General features: G+C 26.8%; 3 protein-coding genes across 4 annotated transcripts; all 3 read left to right on the forward strand.

Annotated features, from left to right (window-relative positions):
• The first annotated feature begins 8 nt into the window (after positions 1-8).
• On the forward strand, positions 9-865 carry LOC113798106 (uncharacterized). The gene has a single exon (XM_027348595.2). The coding sequence runs from the start codon at positions 138-140 to the stop codon at positions 849-851; it is 714 nt and encodes a 237-aa protein (XP_027204396.2). The 5' UTR covers positions 9-137; the 3' UTR covers positions 852-865.
• A 127-nt stretch (positions 866-992) lies between these two features.
• Positions 993-3,275, forward strand: Hacd2 (3-hydroxyacyl-CoA dehydratase 2). Its single transcript, XM_027347823.2, has 8 exons — positions 993-1,326; positions 1,409-1,525; positions 1,602-1,851; positions 1,917-2,024; positions 2,092-2,332; positions 2,401-2,507; positions 2,583-2,717; positions 2,848-3,275. The coding sequence occupies exons 1-8, from the start codon at positions 1,234-1,236 to the stop codon at positions 2,922-2,924; spliced, it is 1,128 nt and encodes a 375-aa protein (XP_027203624.1). The 5' UTR covers positions 993-1,233; the 3' UTR covers positions 2,925-3,275.
• A 1,520-nt stretch (positions 3,276-4,795) lies between these two features.
• LOC113797845 (claudin domain-containing protein 1) lies at positions 4,796-16,571 on the forward strand. Of its 2 annotated transcripts, XM_075824962.1 has the most exons (7): positions 4,796-4,963; positions 5,040-6,610; positions 13,510-13,617; positions 14,538-14,615; positions 14,800-14,859; positions 15,029-15,126; positions 15,308-16,571. In XM_075824962.1, exons 2-7 carry the CDS (start codon positions 6,361-6,363, stop codon positions 15,584-15,586), a joined length of 873 nt encoding a protein of 290 aa, XP_075681077.1. In that variant the 5' UTR covers positions 4,796-4,963; positions 5,040-6,360; the 3' UTR covers positions 15,587-16,571. The 2 variants fall into 2 exon arrangements, with proteins under 2 accessions (XP_075681077.1, XP_027204091.1); XM_027348290.2 differs by lacking the exon at positions 4,796-4,963 and having other exon boundaries at positions 4,984-6,610.
• Positions 16,572-16,881: the final 310 nt, after the last annotated feature.

The raw sequence follows: 16,881 nt of genomic DNA on the forward strand, positions 1-16,881 counted from the left end.
CCCCTTTTTTTTTCTTTTGGTTTGATGCAAAATAAATTAAAATTTACTTTTTTCGCAACAATTTTGAAATTCATTCGTTGAATTCATATCATTCCCCCCTTTTATTGACAATCAACAAATAACAGATTTATATAATAATGTTACCCGAAAATATTGACGAAAATCAAATCAAAAATTGGGCTCAAAACGAGTTAAATTTAGATTTAAATGAAGCGCTCATTCATGAAATGTTAAAGAAACGATGTTTGCAACAAGTTTTAAGTTATGTCGTTTGTAAAGTTAAAAACAAACGAAATGCTCAAAAATTCTTCAACCATGCAACCATGAGAAATGTGTCACAACAGATCGATGTAAACAATCAACAATTTAAGGATGTGATCAATGATTATAATAATGAGCCAGTATTGTTCCAATCAGAGATGATTGAAAATTTCGATAAATTCTATGCTGAAATTGCCAAATCCAATCATACTAAAACAATGATTGACAAATTTGATTGTCATAGTGAAATAAAAAACATTGATGGATTGATTGAACAATTGCGACAAAAAATCGAATCAATGGAAACAAATGTATTCAAATTAGATTCGGAGCATTCCTTGTCGGAAGATTCGACGACTGAAATAGCTAAAATTCTTGACATGAATTTGAAAAATATTTCCGATCTATATCAAATGATTCGGAAAACATCTAAAGAAAATATGACAAAAATAAATCAACTTGATGATGTACAAATCGAATCATCAGACACGACAGCAACAATGAATGATCTAAAAGATCGATTGCATCGGATTCGATCTTCAACATTATCATGGATGGCCATTATTGATAATTTTACAAATAAAAATTGAAATTTCTTTTGCGATGATACTTGTTGCTAATAAATTTTTTTTTGTACTTTTTTACACTGAAAATTTCGAAAGAATAATTTATTGTCTGGTTTTTTTTTTTTTTGGTTGAATCGGATTTCCATCTGGTGAAAAGGAAATCAAACATAATATTCTGGATTTTTCTCATCTGATGTTTTTCGGTTTGTTTGTTTTGTGTTGATTGCATTTGAATGAATCTTGGTTTTTAGGTTTCCAAAACAACTGACGAATATTTCATTTTATACCGGTATATTTTTCCGATTAAAATTGAAACAATATTGGCCTAATTGATTTAAAAAAAAAAGATACGATCATTTTGATTGTTCATATTAATACGTAGAAGGAAAAATTTTTTGAAACCAAAATGATGAACATTACCGAAAGCCTTAGTCCCTTTGTTTATTGGGGACAAACATCCGATTCAATTACATTGATTATCGATTTGAAAAATGTCAAAGTATGTTTTCAGTTTTTTATTTATTAACATTGTGAATATCATCATTGTTATTTTTTCCAATCTTTTTTGTTTCAATCTTTAGTCACCAGTTATTGATCTCAAAGATAAAAGTTTATACTTTTTTGCAGTTGGTGTTGGAGCTAAAGGTTTGAATGAATATTCCATTTCGGTTGCACTCCATTCTGAAGTCGTTCCAGAGGTATTGCTATCTACATAATTTCTATTATGTCAATCTGATTAATGATGGTTATTTTTAAAAAAATTTGAAAATGTAGAAAAGTTTTTATAAAATATCCGATCGAAATGTTGAATTTGTACTTCGAAAAAAGATGATGATTTCATGGCCAAGATTATTAGAATCATCAATTAAACCACAATGGCTTAAAGTTGATTTTGATCGCATCAAACAACAAGATTTTGATACAACATCCGAAGATAGCGAAATGGAAGAATTAAATAATCAAACAAATCGTCTTCCACGAATGTACAAAGATAGAAATTTTGGACGTGGAAGAAAGAATCGAGGTAAAATATAAGTTTGTCTATTGTTTATCAAAATTTTTTTTATAAAATGAAAATTTTCTTTTCAGTACAAGATTTTAAAACAGCATATTTGTTTCTATACAATTTATTTCAATTTGTGGGCTACATCTATATATTTGTTATATTTTTTATTCATTACATTAAAGAAGGTCCAGGTATAAATTTTTCAATTCTTAGATGTCAAACATGATAATAATGTTTTTTTTTAATAATTGAATTCAGAAACTATACAAACCATTTATCCATCCTTAAGAAATCCTATAAAATTTTTAAATCTTATGCAAATTTTAGAAATATTACATCCATTAATTGGCTACACTGAAGGTTCAGCAATGATGCCATTTTTCCAATTATTGGGCCGAACTTTTTTCATATTTATATTGATTGATTATCATATTGAAATACAATCACATTATGCTACATTCTATTTACTACTTGTTTATACTATTTCGGAATTGGTTAGGTAGGTGACATTTATATTAATTATTATTTTTGATCATCAATGCTAATTGTTTCATTTATCAATTTTAGGTATCCATATTATATGCTCCATATATTCAAAGTAAATATCCGTTTCGTAACATGGATTCGTTACAGTGCCTGGATGGTACTGTATCCATTAGGTTTCATTTTCGAAGGTATTGTTTCAACAGAAAAAAACTTATTCAAATTGAAGAAAAAAATTAATTTTATCAATTTTCAAATTTTGTTAGCCATCATTCTTTATCTAAGTATTCCATTATTAGAGGCAAATGAAAAATTTTCGATATTTTTACCGAATGCAATGAACTTCTCATTCTACATGCCAACATTTTTACGGCTTTATTTAAATTTCACATTATTTCCCAGTAAGTTTTATATCGATTCATTTAATTGAATCATTAAATCCAATAATTAAATTTTAAATAATTTTATTGTATCTTTTCTTGTTTATCTTTATGGTGACAACGAAAACGAAAAATAAAACACAATATTCAGCGTCCTACTTTTTAATGTCACACATGTATCGACGACGAACAAAAATGCTGAGTATTTTCAAACGAAAAATTAACTGAATAAAATTCAATTGAATTGTATGTTGAAACGATGATCATAATGATATAAAATATGGATCTATGCAAAAAGTCAATTCTATAGTCATCAGTACATTTCTACCATTTTCGGTGATAATTTCAATTTTTTTTTCGTCAATTCAATCTCTGTTAACATACGATAAAAATTCATTTTGAAAAATGAATGTAAAGAAGCCATTCATCTGGAACTTTGTATTTAAATTTATTATTTTTTTCATCTCTCATTTATACTATTGTTGTTGCATTTTAGCTTTTGCTTCTAAATTTCATTTTTTATTTGCAAAAAAAAATCTGTCTTGTTTACACTTTTCGACTGTTCACATTTTCATCTTTCAATTTATAAATTTTTCTTTTTTTTGGTGATTAAAGATTAAGATTTCAATTTTTACAATAAAGAAACAAAAATCTTACACATACTCTGTTTTATTATCTGATTTTTTAAAAATATATTTTTTTTTGGGCGCCAATTCATCGTCGATTTCAAAATTTGATGCCATGTGGGGACAAAGTTTTTTTTCTATCAATATTCAAATGAATCCTTGAACAATCATTGAATTCCATAGAAAATCATTTATACATTGGTATAAATTGGAAAACATTTGAAAAATTGTTTTCAATTTGTGATTCAAATTTTTTTTCTTCTCCTGTTCACTGTTGTATTTCAATTAAAAGTCATGTCGACGTACAAGGTGGTGGCCGTTATTACCTTCATATCTTGATAATATTAAATTGATTAATCAATAAAAACACATTAACAATTGGATTGTGGTCAATGTTTAGATATTGATTATAATCAAACTGATAATGATAATGTCTAAATATTTATAGATAAATAAATTATGAATGGATATGTCGAATGAATCTTCAAAAAAAAATCTATTGCCATTATCGATTATGATGATGATCATTGAACCGAACCGATAGATCGAATAGATTATTTTTAATATATCCGATCCCTTTCCAAAGATTTCTATTTCATTAAATGTTAATAAAAACATATTTTGTTTCACTTTGATTGTTTTTTCTTTCTTTTTTTTTGCCAATAATTGGTTTTTTATTATTATTTTGTTGCTAAATTTGAGAGATAGTAATTGCTATTTATTAGGCAATAAATACAAATTGTTGGTTAAATGAGAATATAATTGTTATTGCTGCTGCTGCTTGGTGGTTGACCTAATGAATTTTGATACCAATAAATAAAATCGAATCCGATTGTATACAAAATAACTGTACTTTGTGGCGACTTAAAATTTCATTAAAATCGATCAATCTATTCGAATGACAATTGTGACAGATGATCATCATTAATATCGATTTATCATTACATTACTATAGATATCACACCGTTACAACCATCTATTACAAACAAACATTTTCCGAATGATATTTGATTCGTATTATGATCATTTGATCATGACCGTTGCAGGGATTTTTTTCAACTGTTCATTGTATTTATATGATGATGTGGTTTTTTTATTCGATTCGATTCGATTCCATCCATCATTATTGATTGTTGATTGATATTTTTGGTCATCAGTTAAATTTTTGTTCACTGTTTCTATTTTCTTTCATCGATATATGGCCAATATGTTCATAACAGCTGCAGGCATATATAAAGTTAAATTGTCAAATAAATAAAAATCACCTTTCCGAATTGGCCGTTATTGCATTCATTGCTATCAATCCAGTCTTTTTCATCTAATATTTCGTTAAATAATATTCTCTTTTTTTAAAAAATATATAGAGAAATAACAGGTAAAAGAACAGGTTCTCTGAATCAATTTATGGCTAGGCTATCATCAACGTCATTTTGTTGTTGTTATTGTTATTGATGTCGATGTTTTCGATGAATTCAACGAGAAATAGAAGAGAAGATCGAATAAAATCTTCATATATACTTAAGGTATTTCAACAGGACTGAAAGAGAGAAAAAGAAAAAGATGGCTGATAGTAGAACCTGTGTTGCTTTATTTTTTTCCATTCTAGATAAATTATTCGTCTCTCTTTACTTTAAAGATGTGGTATGTACGATTTTTTTTTGTGTTCAAAAGTTTTTCCATAGAAAAAAAATCTACCTAAACATTGTGTATATTTCAGGTGTTTCACACATATACAAATAAACAACAACAACAACAAAAATTCGTTTGATGCCACCACTACAAACCATCACGATTGACGACGAAGACGACGATCATCAAAACCACCACCACCAATCGTACCGCGCTAGTGAATTGTGTTTGGATCCGAATATTTTTTTCTGTTTTGTATCGATGTGTGGCTGGTGTTAACCATCAAAGTAAAGCCGAGTCCAAATTTCAGTCAATGAACAAACATTGTCGACCTGTTGTTTCGACCTTTTTTTTGCATTGGCACCGGGCAAAATCCAAAAAATATTTGTAACTCATCGAATGATCATTCATTCTATACCTCATCATAATAAAAAAAACTTTTACATCACATCATTGGCGCTTATACTCTACGTGAATTTTTGTTGTTGTTGCAACATTTACTTTATATTCGTGTGTACACAGGACCTAAGAAGAAAAAGACAATTTGTGAATTGTGTGTTGTGTTTAATCCATAAATGTTAGTTTTTTTTTCCTTCACAATTTTATCAAATTGTGAATAAATTGTTTCATTACATTCCACATCATTAAATAATTCATCTTCCTGAAATCAAACAATGATGAGATAATCTTCTTTTTTTTCCGCAATAATATCGGTTGATTCAGAGAAAAAATAATTTTCATTTTTCAAAATCAACCTTTTTTCTTTTTTGCAGCAAATTTTGTTTCCTTGAAATTGTCAAATGATCATCAGTTCAGTTGTGAAAAAATTGTATTGTTGTTTTGTTGATTTTTCCCTTCAATTTTCACATGTGAAATCATTATCATCATCTATCTTAGTAAATTATTATCCATAAAAAAAATTAATAAACATTTTGGTTTCAGCTGAAATTATCAATTTTTCATTTTGGTCAGTTTCGTTGTCTGTTTGTTTGTTGTCATCATCGCAATCGTCAATTTAAAAAAAAAGAAAAGAAAATTGGAAATTTTTTCTGTTGAAACTGGCCTTTGTTTTTGGATCATTGTGGTCAATGTTAGTGTTTGTTCATGGTTTTTTGTTTGTTTGTCATCAAAAATCATCATCGTTGTTGTTATCACATAATAATACTGATATCCATTTTGTTGTTTCAATAAGAAAAAAATCTTAATTATTCCAAATCATTCTCTTACAAAAAATTTCAATGTGAATATTTAATCCATCTTTTATTGAAATTTCTTTTGTGTTTTTTCTTCTTCTTGTCTCTTGTCAAATCGATCAAACGATTATATATAACAATCAACAACAACTTTTTATTCAAACATCATTGATTAATAGTGTGGTTTTTTTCATATATTAAAAAACAAATACAATCATGTCCTGTTCAGCTGTAACATTGTCCGTAGCCACTGTGCTATCGGTTATTGCTGTTGCTTGTTTAGCTATCGGTTTTAGTACCGATAATTGGTATGAAATACGAGTCGATACGAATAGAACAAGACAATATTTGGATGCTATTGATAATAGTGGTAGTCTACCATCCGATTATGATTCTAATTATCTTTATTATTCACGTGATGAAGGACTATTTCGTGTATGTTTTGCCGATAAAAAACCTCGAGAATGTATGTATCAATTTCTTCTTTATTTTCTTGTGTTATTGTTCAATTAACCAAATTGGTTAGTTTATCTTGACCATTATTTCCTTCTCATATACAAATTGCAATGAATTTTATTTTCCAATTATTTGTCAATCCATTATTTATTGTTATTATTTAATGAAATGAATATTTTATAAACAATCAAACCAAAACTAAACAAAATTTTCATTTGATAATCATCATTATCAACGAATTTGTATACTTGAGTTCTTTTTTCTTATCATCATTATCTATGAAGATAATTTTTTAATGTTAAATCTATGCAAATAAATGACCTCGAATTTTTCTTTTTTCTTTCATTTTTGGGTAAATTGAATTTGATAACTGTTTTTTTTCCGGTAAATATTGAAGTGTCTCTTTTTGTCCTCTCTAATGGAAATTTACATTGTCGATTTAAAACTTTATCTTTACGTATGTATGGAATGGCACATTTTTTCCCACTTGTTGATCCTAATTTACTCATACATACATCAACCCGATGGATGAATGTGTGTCGTGGTAAAATGTTGAACGATTTTTTTCCTTCCCTCCCCCATCATTCACAATTCTAAGTTGATGATGATCGGTAGTGGTGAATCCACTATGAACTTCTTTTTTTTTGGTGTCAAACGTTGGTTATAACTTTAAATTGAATCAAATGTTGACATAACATATAAATATATTTTACTCAAACTTTTCTCGATTTTTTCAAAATTTCTCAGTACATTCATTATGAAATCATTTTTCGGGTTTTACAAATACCTGACCGACACTCACACATACACAAAGATCACATCTTTTTCCTTGCACCATCAAGATTTAAATTATCGGTAAATATTTTCATGATCGACTTGCATATCGACTGAATCACTATGTATTTTATATTTAGATGAATGAATCATTTTGGATTTTTCATTTGAAAACAGGATTTTTATTTTCTCAATATTTATTTTCTGATTTTTTTACTTGAAAACGTTTAATGCTTGCATAAAAATTGATGTTCAAATACGATTAGTTTCTAACTAAACTTTTTTTTTCTCCGGTCGATAATACCAAAGTGCTGATGTCGGATGTGGTGATGATGATGATGAACTTGATTTTGTCTAGTTTAGGGATTTTATTCTCTCTTTTTCTCTAATTGAAAGAATGACTAAATGTCTGGCCATTATCCGAAATGATGTGTGTGTGTGTACCGTATCTGAGCAATCCAATTCTATCTTTTGATGTTTATTTCATATCCAACCACATTTTTCTGATTATTATCAACCAAAAAAAAATAAAAATTGAATGGTTATTGGTTGATTTTCCCGTTTGTTTGTTCTTTTAAAATGTTCATCAATCAAAAGCTATTTTTTTCATTGACGTTTTTCTTTCTCCGAAAACTATTAATAATCGATACACACAAACCACCATCATCATCATCATCACCTGGAGCAGATCTTTAATAAAAAATAATAAAATTGCTCTACATAAAATTCAATCAATACGTTCAATACCATTGATCGATTAAAAATAAAAAATCAATCTTTTTTGTTGTTGTTGTTGATACCTATCTAGTGATCTAGAATATCGATAACCATATATAATTATTCAATAAAACATTTTATCAATAGATTTTTTTTTAAATAGTCATTATCATTTTTGATCGAAATTGATCTAATTTCACATTCATTCATACAAATAGTAATTCAATTCAATTTAATGAATCATTGAATGATAATGACAAACCTGATTCCAAAATTAAGAATTGTTAAAGGAGTTTAGATTATTCTGCATATAATTATCATCATTATTAGCGAAAGGGTTAATCAAATTATCAATAAACTTTTTTTTCTTATAAATTTTCTCTCTTTTGAAAAAAAACTATCATTTCTTCTTCTTTTTCTTGTTCACAAAAACCCGTTCATCATTATAATCATATAAGGAAAGCTATTATTAACACTTGTTAATAACACACAACGAATATCGATTTTGAGTTAAACTTCCTGAACCATTATATCAATCGAAATGATAAAACATTTCAATCAAACAACAACAACAACAAAAAGTAAATCAAATAAATATAATAAAAACTTGTTGACTATCCTCATATCATTATCATCCATAATCATTTCAAAAAAAAGTTATAAACATCATGAACAAATATAAATCATATATACATTTATTTCATGTTTACCAAACAAAACAAAAAATTGTTGTCAGGTAGCCATTTTTTTGTTGTTGAACCAAATTAACCGAACATAGGCATAGGAAACAAAATTTCAGGTGTGCAATGAAATTCAAAATCATAAGAAAAAAAACTACGATGCTACTGGTATCATAATTTTATCGAATCTATGAGGAGAAATTTTCATTGCTAAATAGGGGTGCGAGCAAAAAAAACAAACTTTTGAAAATATTTTTGTAGGATGCTATTGAATGAATGAATCTTCGAAAAAAAGGGGTCGGCTGCATGGTTAATCTTATAATATACTAAAAATATAACTGGTAATATTAATCATGTTAATAAGTTTTGTGAATAATAAAATTTGAAAATTAAGAAAATTAATTCTTACAATAGTTTTTAGGAAAGAATGAATGGATAAATTAATTTGTCAATGATGATGATTATTTAGTGAATTTATTGTTTTTGATAAAAGTTTACATTATTAATCTTCTTTTTTTTGGATGTTGTTGAAATCATCATTAGTTTCGTCACTTGGTTAGCATATAAGTTGACCGACATTCCTAACTTTTTTTTTGATTAACTCTCTTGCTCTATCCCCCTTTTTTTGGAAATAAAACAATCTGGATATTCATAGTTTGTAAATGAAAAAAAAACATTGAACAAGTTCATCGTCTAATCATTCAATGAATCAGATGAGAACTTGATAATCAACCTGAAAAAAAAGGTAAGCTTGAGGCAATAAAAAGAATGTGCCTGTTTTAAACATGTCCACCGTTATAATTTTCCAACAACATAATTTTTTTTTCGGCGATTCAAAACTTGATCTGATGATATTTAAAAACAAAATGGAGAAAATAATTTCATCCAAAATACCTTTAAGATTTTCGAATCCTTAAATATCGATGTTTGTCTGAATGTTCTATTATCGTCTGTCTGTGTGTATTTGAAGGATAAAAAAAGAAACTTTCAACTTTTTTTAATGACCACAATTTGTTGTTTTTTTATCAAAAAAAAAGTTTCAAAATCAAATAAAAATATGAATTTCACATTATGAAATCCTTTTTACTTTATCCACCCTCTTGAATAATGTGAAAAAATTCATCATTACTTTCAATCGAATCAATTTGATTTCATTTTAGGTTTGATTGAAGAAAATGATTATTTGAAATAAAAGTTTTGGGAAAATAAACAAAACAAAAAAATGTGAGAAAAAAAATGACAATAAAAAAATTTGATTTTTCCATATAGTAAGATGTTTGGTTCGCCTGTTAAATAGCTTCGTTTCTGACATGATCGGCATTTTAATTCTGAAACTTTTTTCTGTGTTTTTGCTATTATTCAATAAAATGTATACATTAAAATCAGTTATGTTCATTCATTCATTCATTTCACGATCTCATTTAAGCTTTTTTATTTTATTTGCCAAATATTTTCATTCATCTTTATATTACAAACACAAACACACACAAATATGGTTGTAATAACTTTGTTTGGAACATGCTTGCTAACGGAACATTCATAATATATCGTCGGTTAAAGAAAGTTGAATTAAGGAAAAAAACGATGAAGAAGAAAAAAAAACAAAATGAAATTAAGCATTTCTATTCATCCAAATTGAATGAATAAATTCAGTTATTATGGCCAATTTTGACATGTCTGTCGATGATGATGTTGATGATGACAAACTTGTAACAAGAAAACGAGAACAGGTTTTTTTTTCTTCTTCAACATTTGTTTTCATTTGTCTATAAAGGAAATTAATGTAACATCGAATGCCCCATTCATTCATTCAGACCACCGAAAACAAAAAACAAAAATCTTAAATAAAAACAATGTTCATGTTGGATCATAGAAATTGAGAATAATAAATAATTGAAAATAAATTAGACCTTGATGTTGATGAATGTATTTTTTTCTGTTGATCATCATTATCACTTTTACAGTCAGTCAGTCAGTCAGTCAGTAAATGTATCATCAAAGAATTAAATTAAATTTAAATCTTATTCAATAAAATTTTATAAAACAAATAGCTATTTATCATTAGGTGTTTCTTTTTTTTCAGAAAAAAAAACAAATGACAATTAATTACAGCGAATTTCTCTGTTTTTTTTCCTTCACAGAATAGAATGTTTGAAACGAAAACGATGGACATTTTTTTTTCTTCAAAACAAAACATTTTGTTTTTTTTCTCATAATAATGATGATGATATAAATCTTACATATTGGATGGAAGAAAACAAAAATGAATGATAAATCTTTTATGTTTAGAAGATTCGTGAATATCATCATCGTAGCCATGATATGATGACTTAAAACATTTCCATATAATAATGCAATGTGTTGATTAGATTGTATGGTATATGAAAGAAAGAAAAACATTTTCATTGTTCTTGTATACAATTCTCAATGTGTATAGCTTATAAAATGATGATGCTTAGATAATGATGATGTAAATAGGCAACAACAGTGAACCGTTATGAAGTCAACAAAAAAAAATTTGAATTTTTTTTAGTGTTTTGTTTACTTGTTTTTCTTTCCTTTGCTCATCTTTTTCATTTTATTTTTTTTTCTCAATCAGAAAAAAAAATTTTGCAAACAAATTCATAATAATGTCCATCAATGGTCAATTATGATTACCAACAACAATAGTGTTAACAAACATGTTTTTTTGTTTTTTTTTCACCGAAATCTTTTCATTTCATGAACATCATTATCATCAAGATTTATCATCGATAATATTTTTGGATTGTTGATATTTTCGGATGTTTATCTTTTTTTTCAAAATAATCATTTTGGATTGTATTTTGGTTTTCTCAACAAAACAAACAAATGGATTGAAGATGATGATGACGACATCATTCACCATTGATTATTTGATCAATTTAAAATATAATCTAAACAAATGTTGTTGTTTTTTTTATATTCAAAGTGGACAATAATTTTATTTTCATTTTAGAATAAAAAAACTTTTTAAAAAAAGTTAATTTTTTTCCTTGTTTGTCATTTTATTTACCTAAAAATAGTTTTGAATTTGATTTCATCATCATCATCATCGACCACAATTACAATCATTTTTGATGATGATGATGATGATGATCATTATTATAATTGTACCCAATATTGTTTCTTTCATTTCACTTTTTTTTCTCTTGCACAAAGAAAAAAAATTTTCCAAACAAAATCGATCCATTATGATTTCCAATCAAATGATTTTTTTTAAAAATATTTGCTTTCCATTTCAAGATTTTGGGAAATCAAAATACATTTTTTATTCACAAAAAAAGATGATTTTTCGAAAATGGAAAAAACAAATTTCACCAAAAAAAAATCTTTGAATGATAAATATTTTTTTTCTCCCATTTACAAATAACCGGATGATGTATTTTTTTGTTGTTGTTGTTGGAAAAATTTAAATTTGTTTTCGAGTTGTTTATTGTCGATGTTTTTTCAAATCAACGGGTAGCTTTTTGCTACAGGTTTTTCTTTCTTTCTTTTGTTCCATTTCTTTTGTTGTTGATGATGGTTATATATGTCTGTATGTTGTTTTTTTATATATTCTCAGTTATGAATATCATTGTTGTTATTTCTAGCATCTACATTAGGATCTACATTAGTTGGAAATGCAAATTTTGTTGTTGTTGTTGTTGCTTTCTTTCCAAAAATGTAAAGATTTTTTCGCGTGGTATCTAAAAATGTGAATGAATGTATTATATTTTTTTCTTTGAATAAAAATAAAGTACAATTGACAAACACACATACCGAATATATTGTTGTGTGTGTTTGTGTTATTTTGTCCATGTTTTTGTTTTGGTTTTTGTTGTTGTTATTATTATCCTACTTATCACACTATCTCGGATAATGGTATGAATATTGGTTTTGAATAATATTTTGGTTTGAATTTTTTCACTGTTTTATTGCACTGGCAGTAGTTTTTTTTACCGAGCTAAAAATGATGATAATTGATGGTCAAAATCTTGTGACAAATGGATTTATTTTGTTTTAAAAATCTTCCATTTTGGTCATTTTTGATTTTGTTTTTATTTTTCTTCTTCTTCTTTGGGTGTGTGTGTGTGTAATGTAGTGTATTCAACATTCTACATTTTGGTTGATGAAACAATGTAAAGATGAAATGTAAATCTTTTTGTTTTCTACTTTTTTTTTCTGAAAATGACAACTTTAGGGAGTAGTTGACATTTATAATTCATTAGATGTTATAATATTATGATGAAATTTGTACAGTAGATGATCGTATCCGAAAATTAAAAGACAACAGCAAATAAAAAAAAACAATACCATTTTACCTCAACAACATTACCATAATGATTTTATTTGAATTGAAATAGAAAACACACACACACATACACAAACAGAAGATTTTCTAATTCTCCTCTTTTTTTTTGAAAAAAAAGAATAAACAACAAACATTCTTTGATGATGATAATAATCATCATGCAAACACAACAACATTAAATGGCTAAATTTAGCATCATGATGATTATGATTATGATTATGATGATGATGTCTTTTGCCCAACTTTATGATTGATTTATAACGGAACAAACACCGAAATGAATTGTTTATTATTGTTTTCTGATGATGATTATAATAATAATAATGTTATAATGATGATGATTGACTAATTGAAACATAATAATCATTTTGAATTCAATTTTTTTAAAAAATTATGATTTTCTTTCTATCTTTTCATTTTCAATAGTGTCAACATATTTATCACCAACACAGACTGAATGTTTCAACATTGATTATTATATACCGGAAAATAAAGAATCCGATAGCTTTACCGATACACGATGGGAACGTTTACGTAAGTTCTGTTTTTTTCTTACAATTTTTTTTCAAAATAATAACAGCAACTATGTTGCTAATTTTGGATTGTGTCCATTCTTTTCTTCAATCGACAATTGATCGATCGATCGATCGATCAGTGTGATCTATTGAAATGTGATCGAAATCAAATTCGAGCAAAAGTTTTTTAATATAACAATTTTGAGTTTATGTTAATTCTATTGAAAAATTTCATTTCAACATAATTGTGCAATCGGGTCATCATTATCATCAACATAATCACATCATCAAATGTGACATTAATGATTAAACAACAATGAGCAGATTAGATATGAAGAATTCAATTAGATTTTGCTTCTTAAAATCATCAAGTTGATGATGATTATCATTATTGACAAGCAACAAGTTGTTAATTTTGAAAATAAAAATGAAAATTTCAAAAATAAAAATCTACGCCAAATTGATAATTTTGTGCGAACAACAAAATTAGCCACATATAGTCATTGTGCAACAAAAATGAATGGAGAAAAAAAAATAATAATCACACAATTCAAAGTTTTGCTTCACCGAAACACACATTTTATTCGATGGAATTGAATTTTTTTCCCTTCGAATGGATCGAATGGAAAACCTTGCTTTTCTTATGCCAACAAAAAAATTGAAATTCGAACGGTTCATGAATGATGATCACGATTGATTGCAAATGTGGTGATGGTGGTGGTTGTTATGGTCATTATAGATTGATCATGTAGGCGCCATATTTATATTTTTCTCCGCTTGTTTACCATCAATTGATTGATACAACAACTAAAAGAACAACCATAACAACAACAACAAAATTTATCACAATTTTCATCTAAAATTCAAAAATTTCATTTCGTGATTTATTTATATAAAATTTCTATTTTTGTTTTTATTTATTTTTTTCAACATATCCAGATATGGCACGATCAGTAGTGGCTTTATACATAATGGCATTCTTTTTTATAATCCTTTCATTTTTTACCGGTGTTGCAGGTATGTTTGATTGAAACGAATTGAATGAATGAAAATAATCAATCACGATTCGATCGAAACTTGACTAAATATTTGATTGTTAAATTTTTTATTTATTTCATTGTTTCAATCATCGATTTTTGTGTTTTCATTTTTCTCCCATTGATTAACTAAATAAATTTATCGTTTGTTTTGCGATTTCAAGGATGTTGGAAACGATCACATGCAAATCTTGTATCCACTGGATTGTTACAATTATTTTCATGTAAGTTTTTTTCTTTCTCCATGCTGTGATTATTTTCTTTGTCCTGTAATTGTTGTTGTTTGATCAACAAAAAAAATATGATCACAACATACTTTTATTTTGTTAGTGTTGATGGTATTTGTTTCCATTTTTTTTTCATAATTAACATTTTCATTGATTTATAATGTAGCATTGATGGATGCTGGAGCAATGGGATTATGGCATGCGGTTCAATTTTATGATCATCATAAATTGAAAGATGAATATTCGTATGCAGCATGGCCTGATGTATGTATTTTATTGTGTACAGTTTTCTTTTTCAGATTTTTTGTTTTTGTTTTTGATTGATCAAATAAATCAATAATTGATCAATTTTCTTTTCAATTTTTGTTCGTATCTCAATGTTTTTTTTTAATAATTGTAATTGTGGGTGTTATGACATTCGATTTTTATTTTCATCTATTTCTAGGTTCTTAAACAACCGGGCGTTACCGAATTCTATTATGGATGGTCATATATAATTGCATGGATTGGCATCAGTCAATTATTGGTTGCATCAATTATGTTTTTATCTGCAGCCAGATGTATTCGTAGTGAAAAACGTTTGGAACAAACAAAAAATATGCAATATTTAATGCCTGTCTATCCAGATAAACGTAGTCCATATGGTTTGAATTATGCTTATGCATATCCTGGCCCATATACTTACCATGGATCTCAATATGGAATCGGACCATATGCATATTGATCATTAAATTATTAAGAATATCTACTTCCAAAAAAAAGAAATTAAAATAATTTTCAATTATTTCCTCATCCTTTCCATTAAACCAAATGAACCGTATCACCGAAATCAATTTACCCGTACTGATCAATATACGAAACGATCAATATATATTCATCGATTTGTTTGTCGCCAACTAAGAAAATCAATAAAACAACAAAACTTGTCCAACTTTTCATATGATACATTTCAGAAATATCCCATAAACATTGATTCATTCGTTTTTTTCTCATTATTTCTTTTTTTTTTTTGTTATACACAAAAAAAAAATCCGATTTCTCTTTCATTTTTCTTCTGTGTTTTAATAATAATCCGTTAATTTAGAAATGATTATGACAAAAAAACCATCATTTCTAAATTTTAAATTATTATCATTTCCTATAAGAACAACAAATCGGTCACAATTAAAAGATTTTTCTCCAAAAATGAAAAATTACATCAAACACACAGAAAAAAAAACATCAAATTTAATTAACCTACCTGAGATGCAAATGGCTTCTCCGATTAATGTAAAAACACACACAAAGAATCAATTTATTCCTCTACAAGTAAAAAAAAAATTAATCCTCTTTACATTACATTTATTATTTAATATGATTATCATCTTTTCAAAAGAAAGAAAATTCTGTATGTTTGTTTTCCCATTTCCCTTTCCTCGTTTCCACATTTTTTTCAAATGAAAATTTTTTCTTAATTTTTTTTTCGTCAAATACACTCACTCACAAACACACTTACATTTGAAGCTCAATTATCACAAACATTTGTTCCATAAGATTTATAGATAACTTGCCATTTTTTTCATGATGAATCATTTTTTTTGGAACTTTTAATCAGATAAATTATTATTATCATTATTTTTTTCTAATCATTTTATCCCATTTTATTCAATTTTTTTTGTATCATAGAAATATTTTAATAACGTAAAATAAATGGTTTGATTTTTTTGAAATTTTTTTTTGTTTATCATCATTATCTTACGACAGTCAAATAATGATGATGATGATAATGATGCCCGTTGATGGTCATCATGATTTTTTATTGGTTAAAGATGAAATTGAATGGAGAATCATTGATAATGATGATGATATTATCCATCACTGTGTGCAAGAGATTATTGGGCCAAATGACCTGTTTGTGGTTGTTGTTTTCACAATCAAACAAATGAGATTGATATAATCGACTTGATTGAGGAAATGGAATATCTTTGTAAAAATTTTCTTGTTCTTTTTGTTAGCATAGCATCGAATATCAACAACCAT

This window comes from Dermatophagoides pteronyssinus, unplaced genomic scaffold (assembly GCF_027571235.1).
Source record: "Dermatophagoides pteronyssinus isolate colony J.1.1.1.1 unplaced genomic scaffold, Derpt_VIB-CSIC_2022.12 sq0003, whole genome shotgun sequence".
Classification (NCBI taxonomy): domain Eukaryota; kingdom Metazoa; phylum Arthropoda; class Arachnida; order Sarcoptiformes; family Pyroglyphidae; genus Dermatophagoides; species Dermatophagoides pteronyssinus.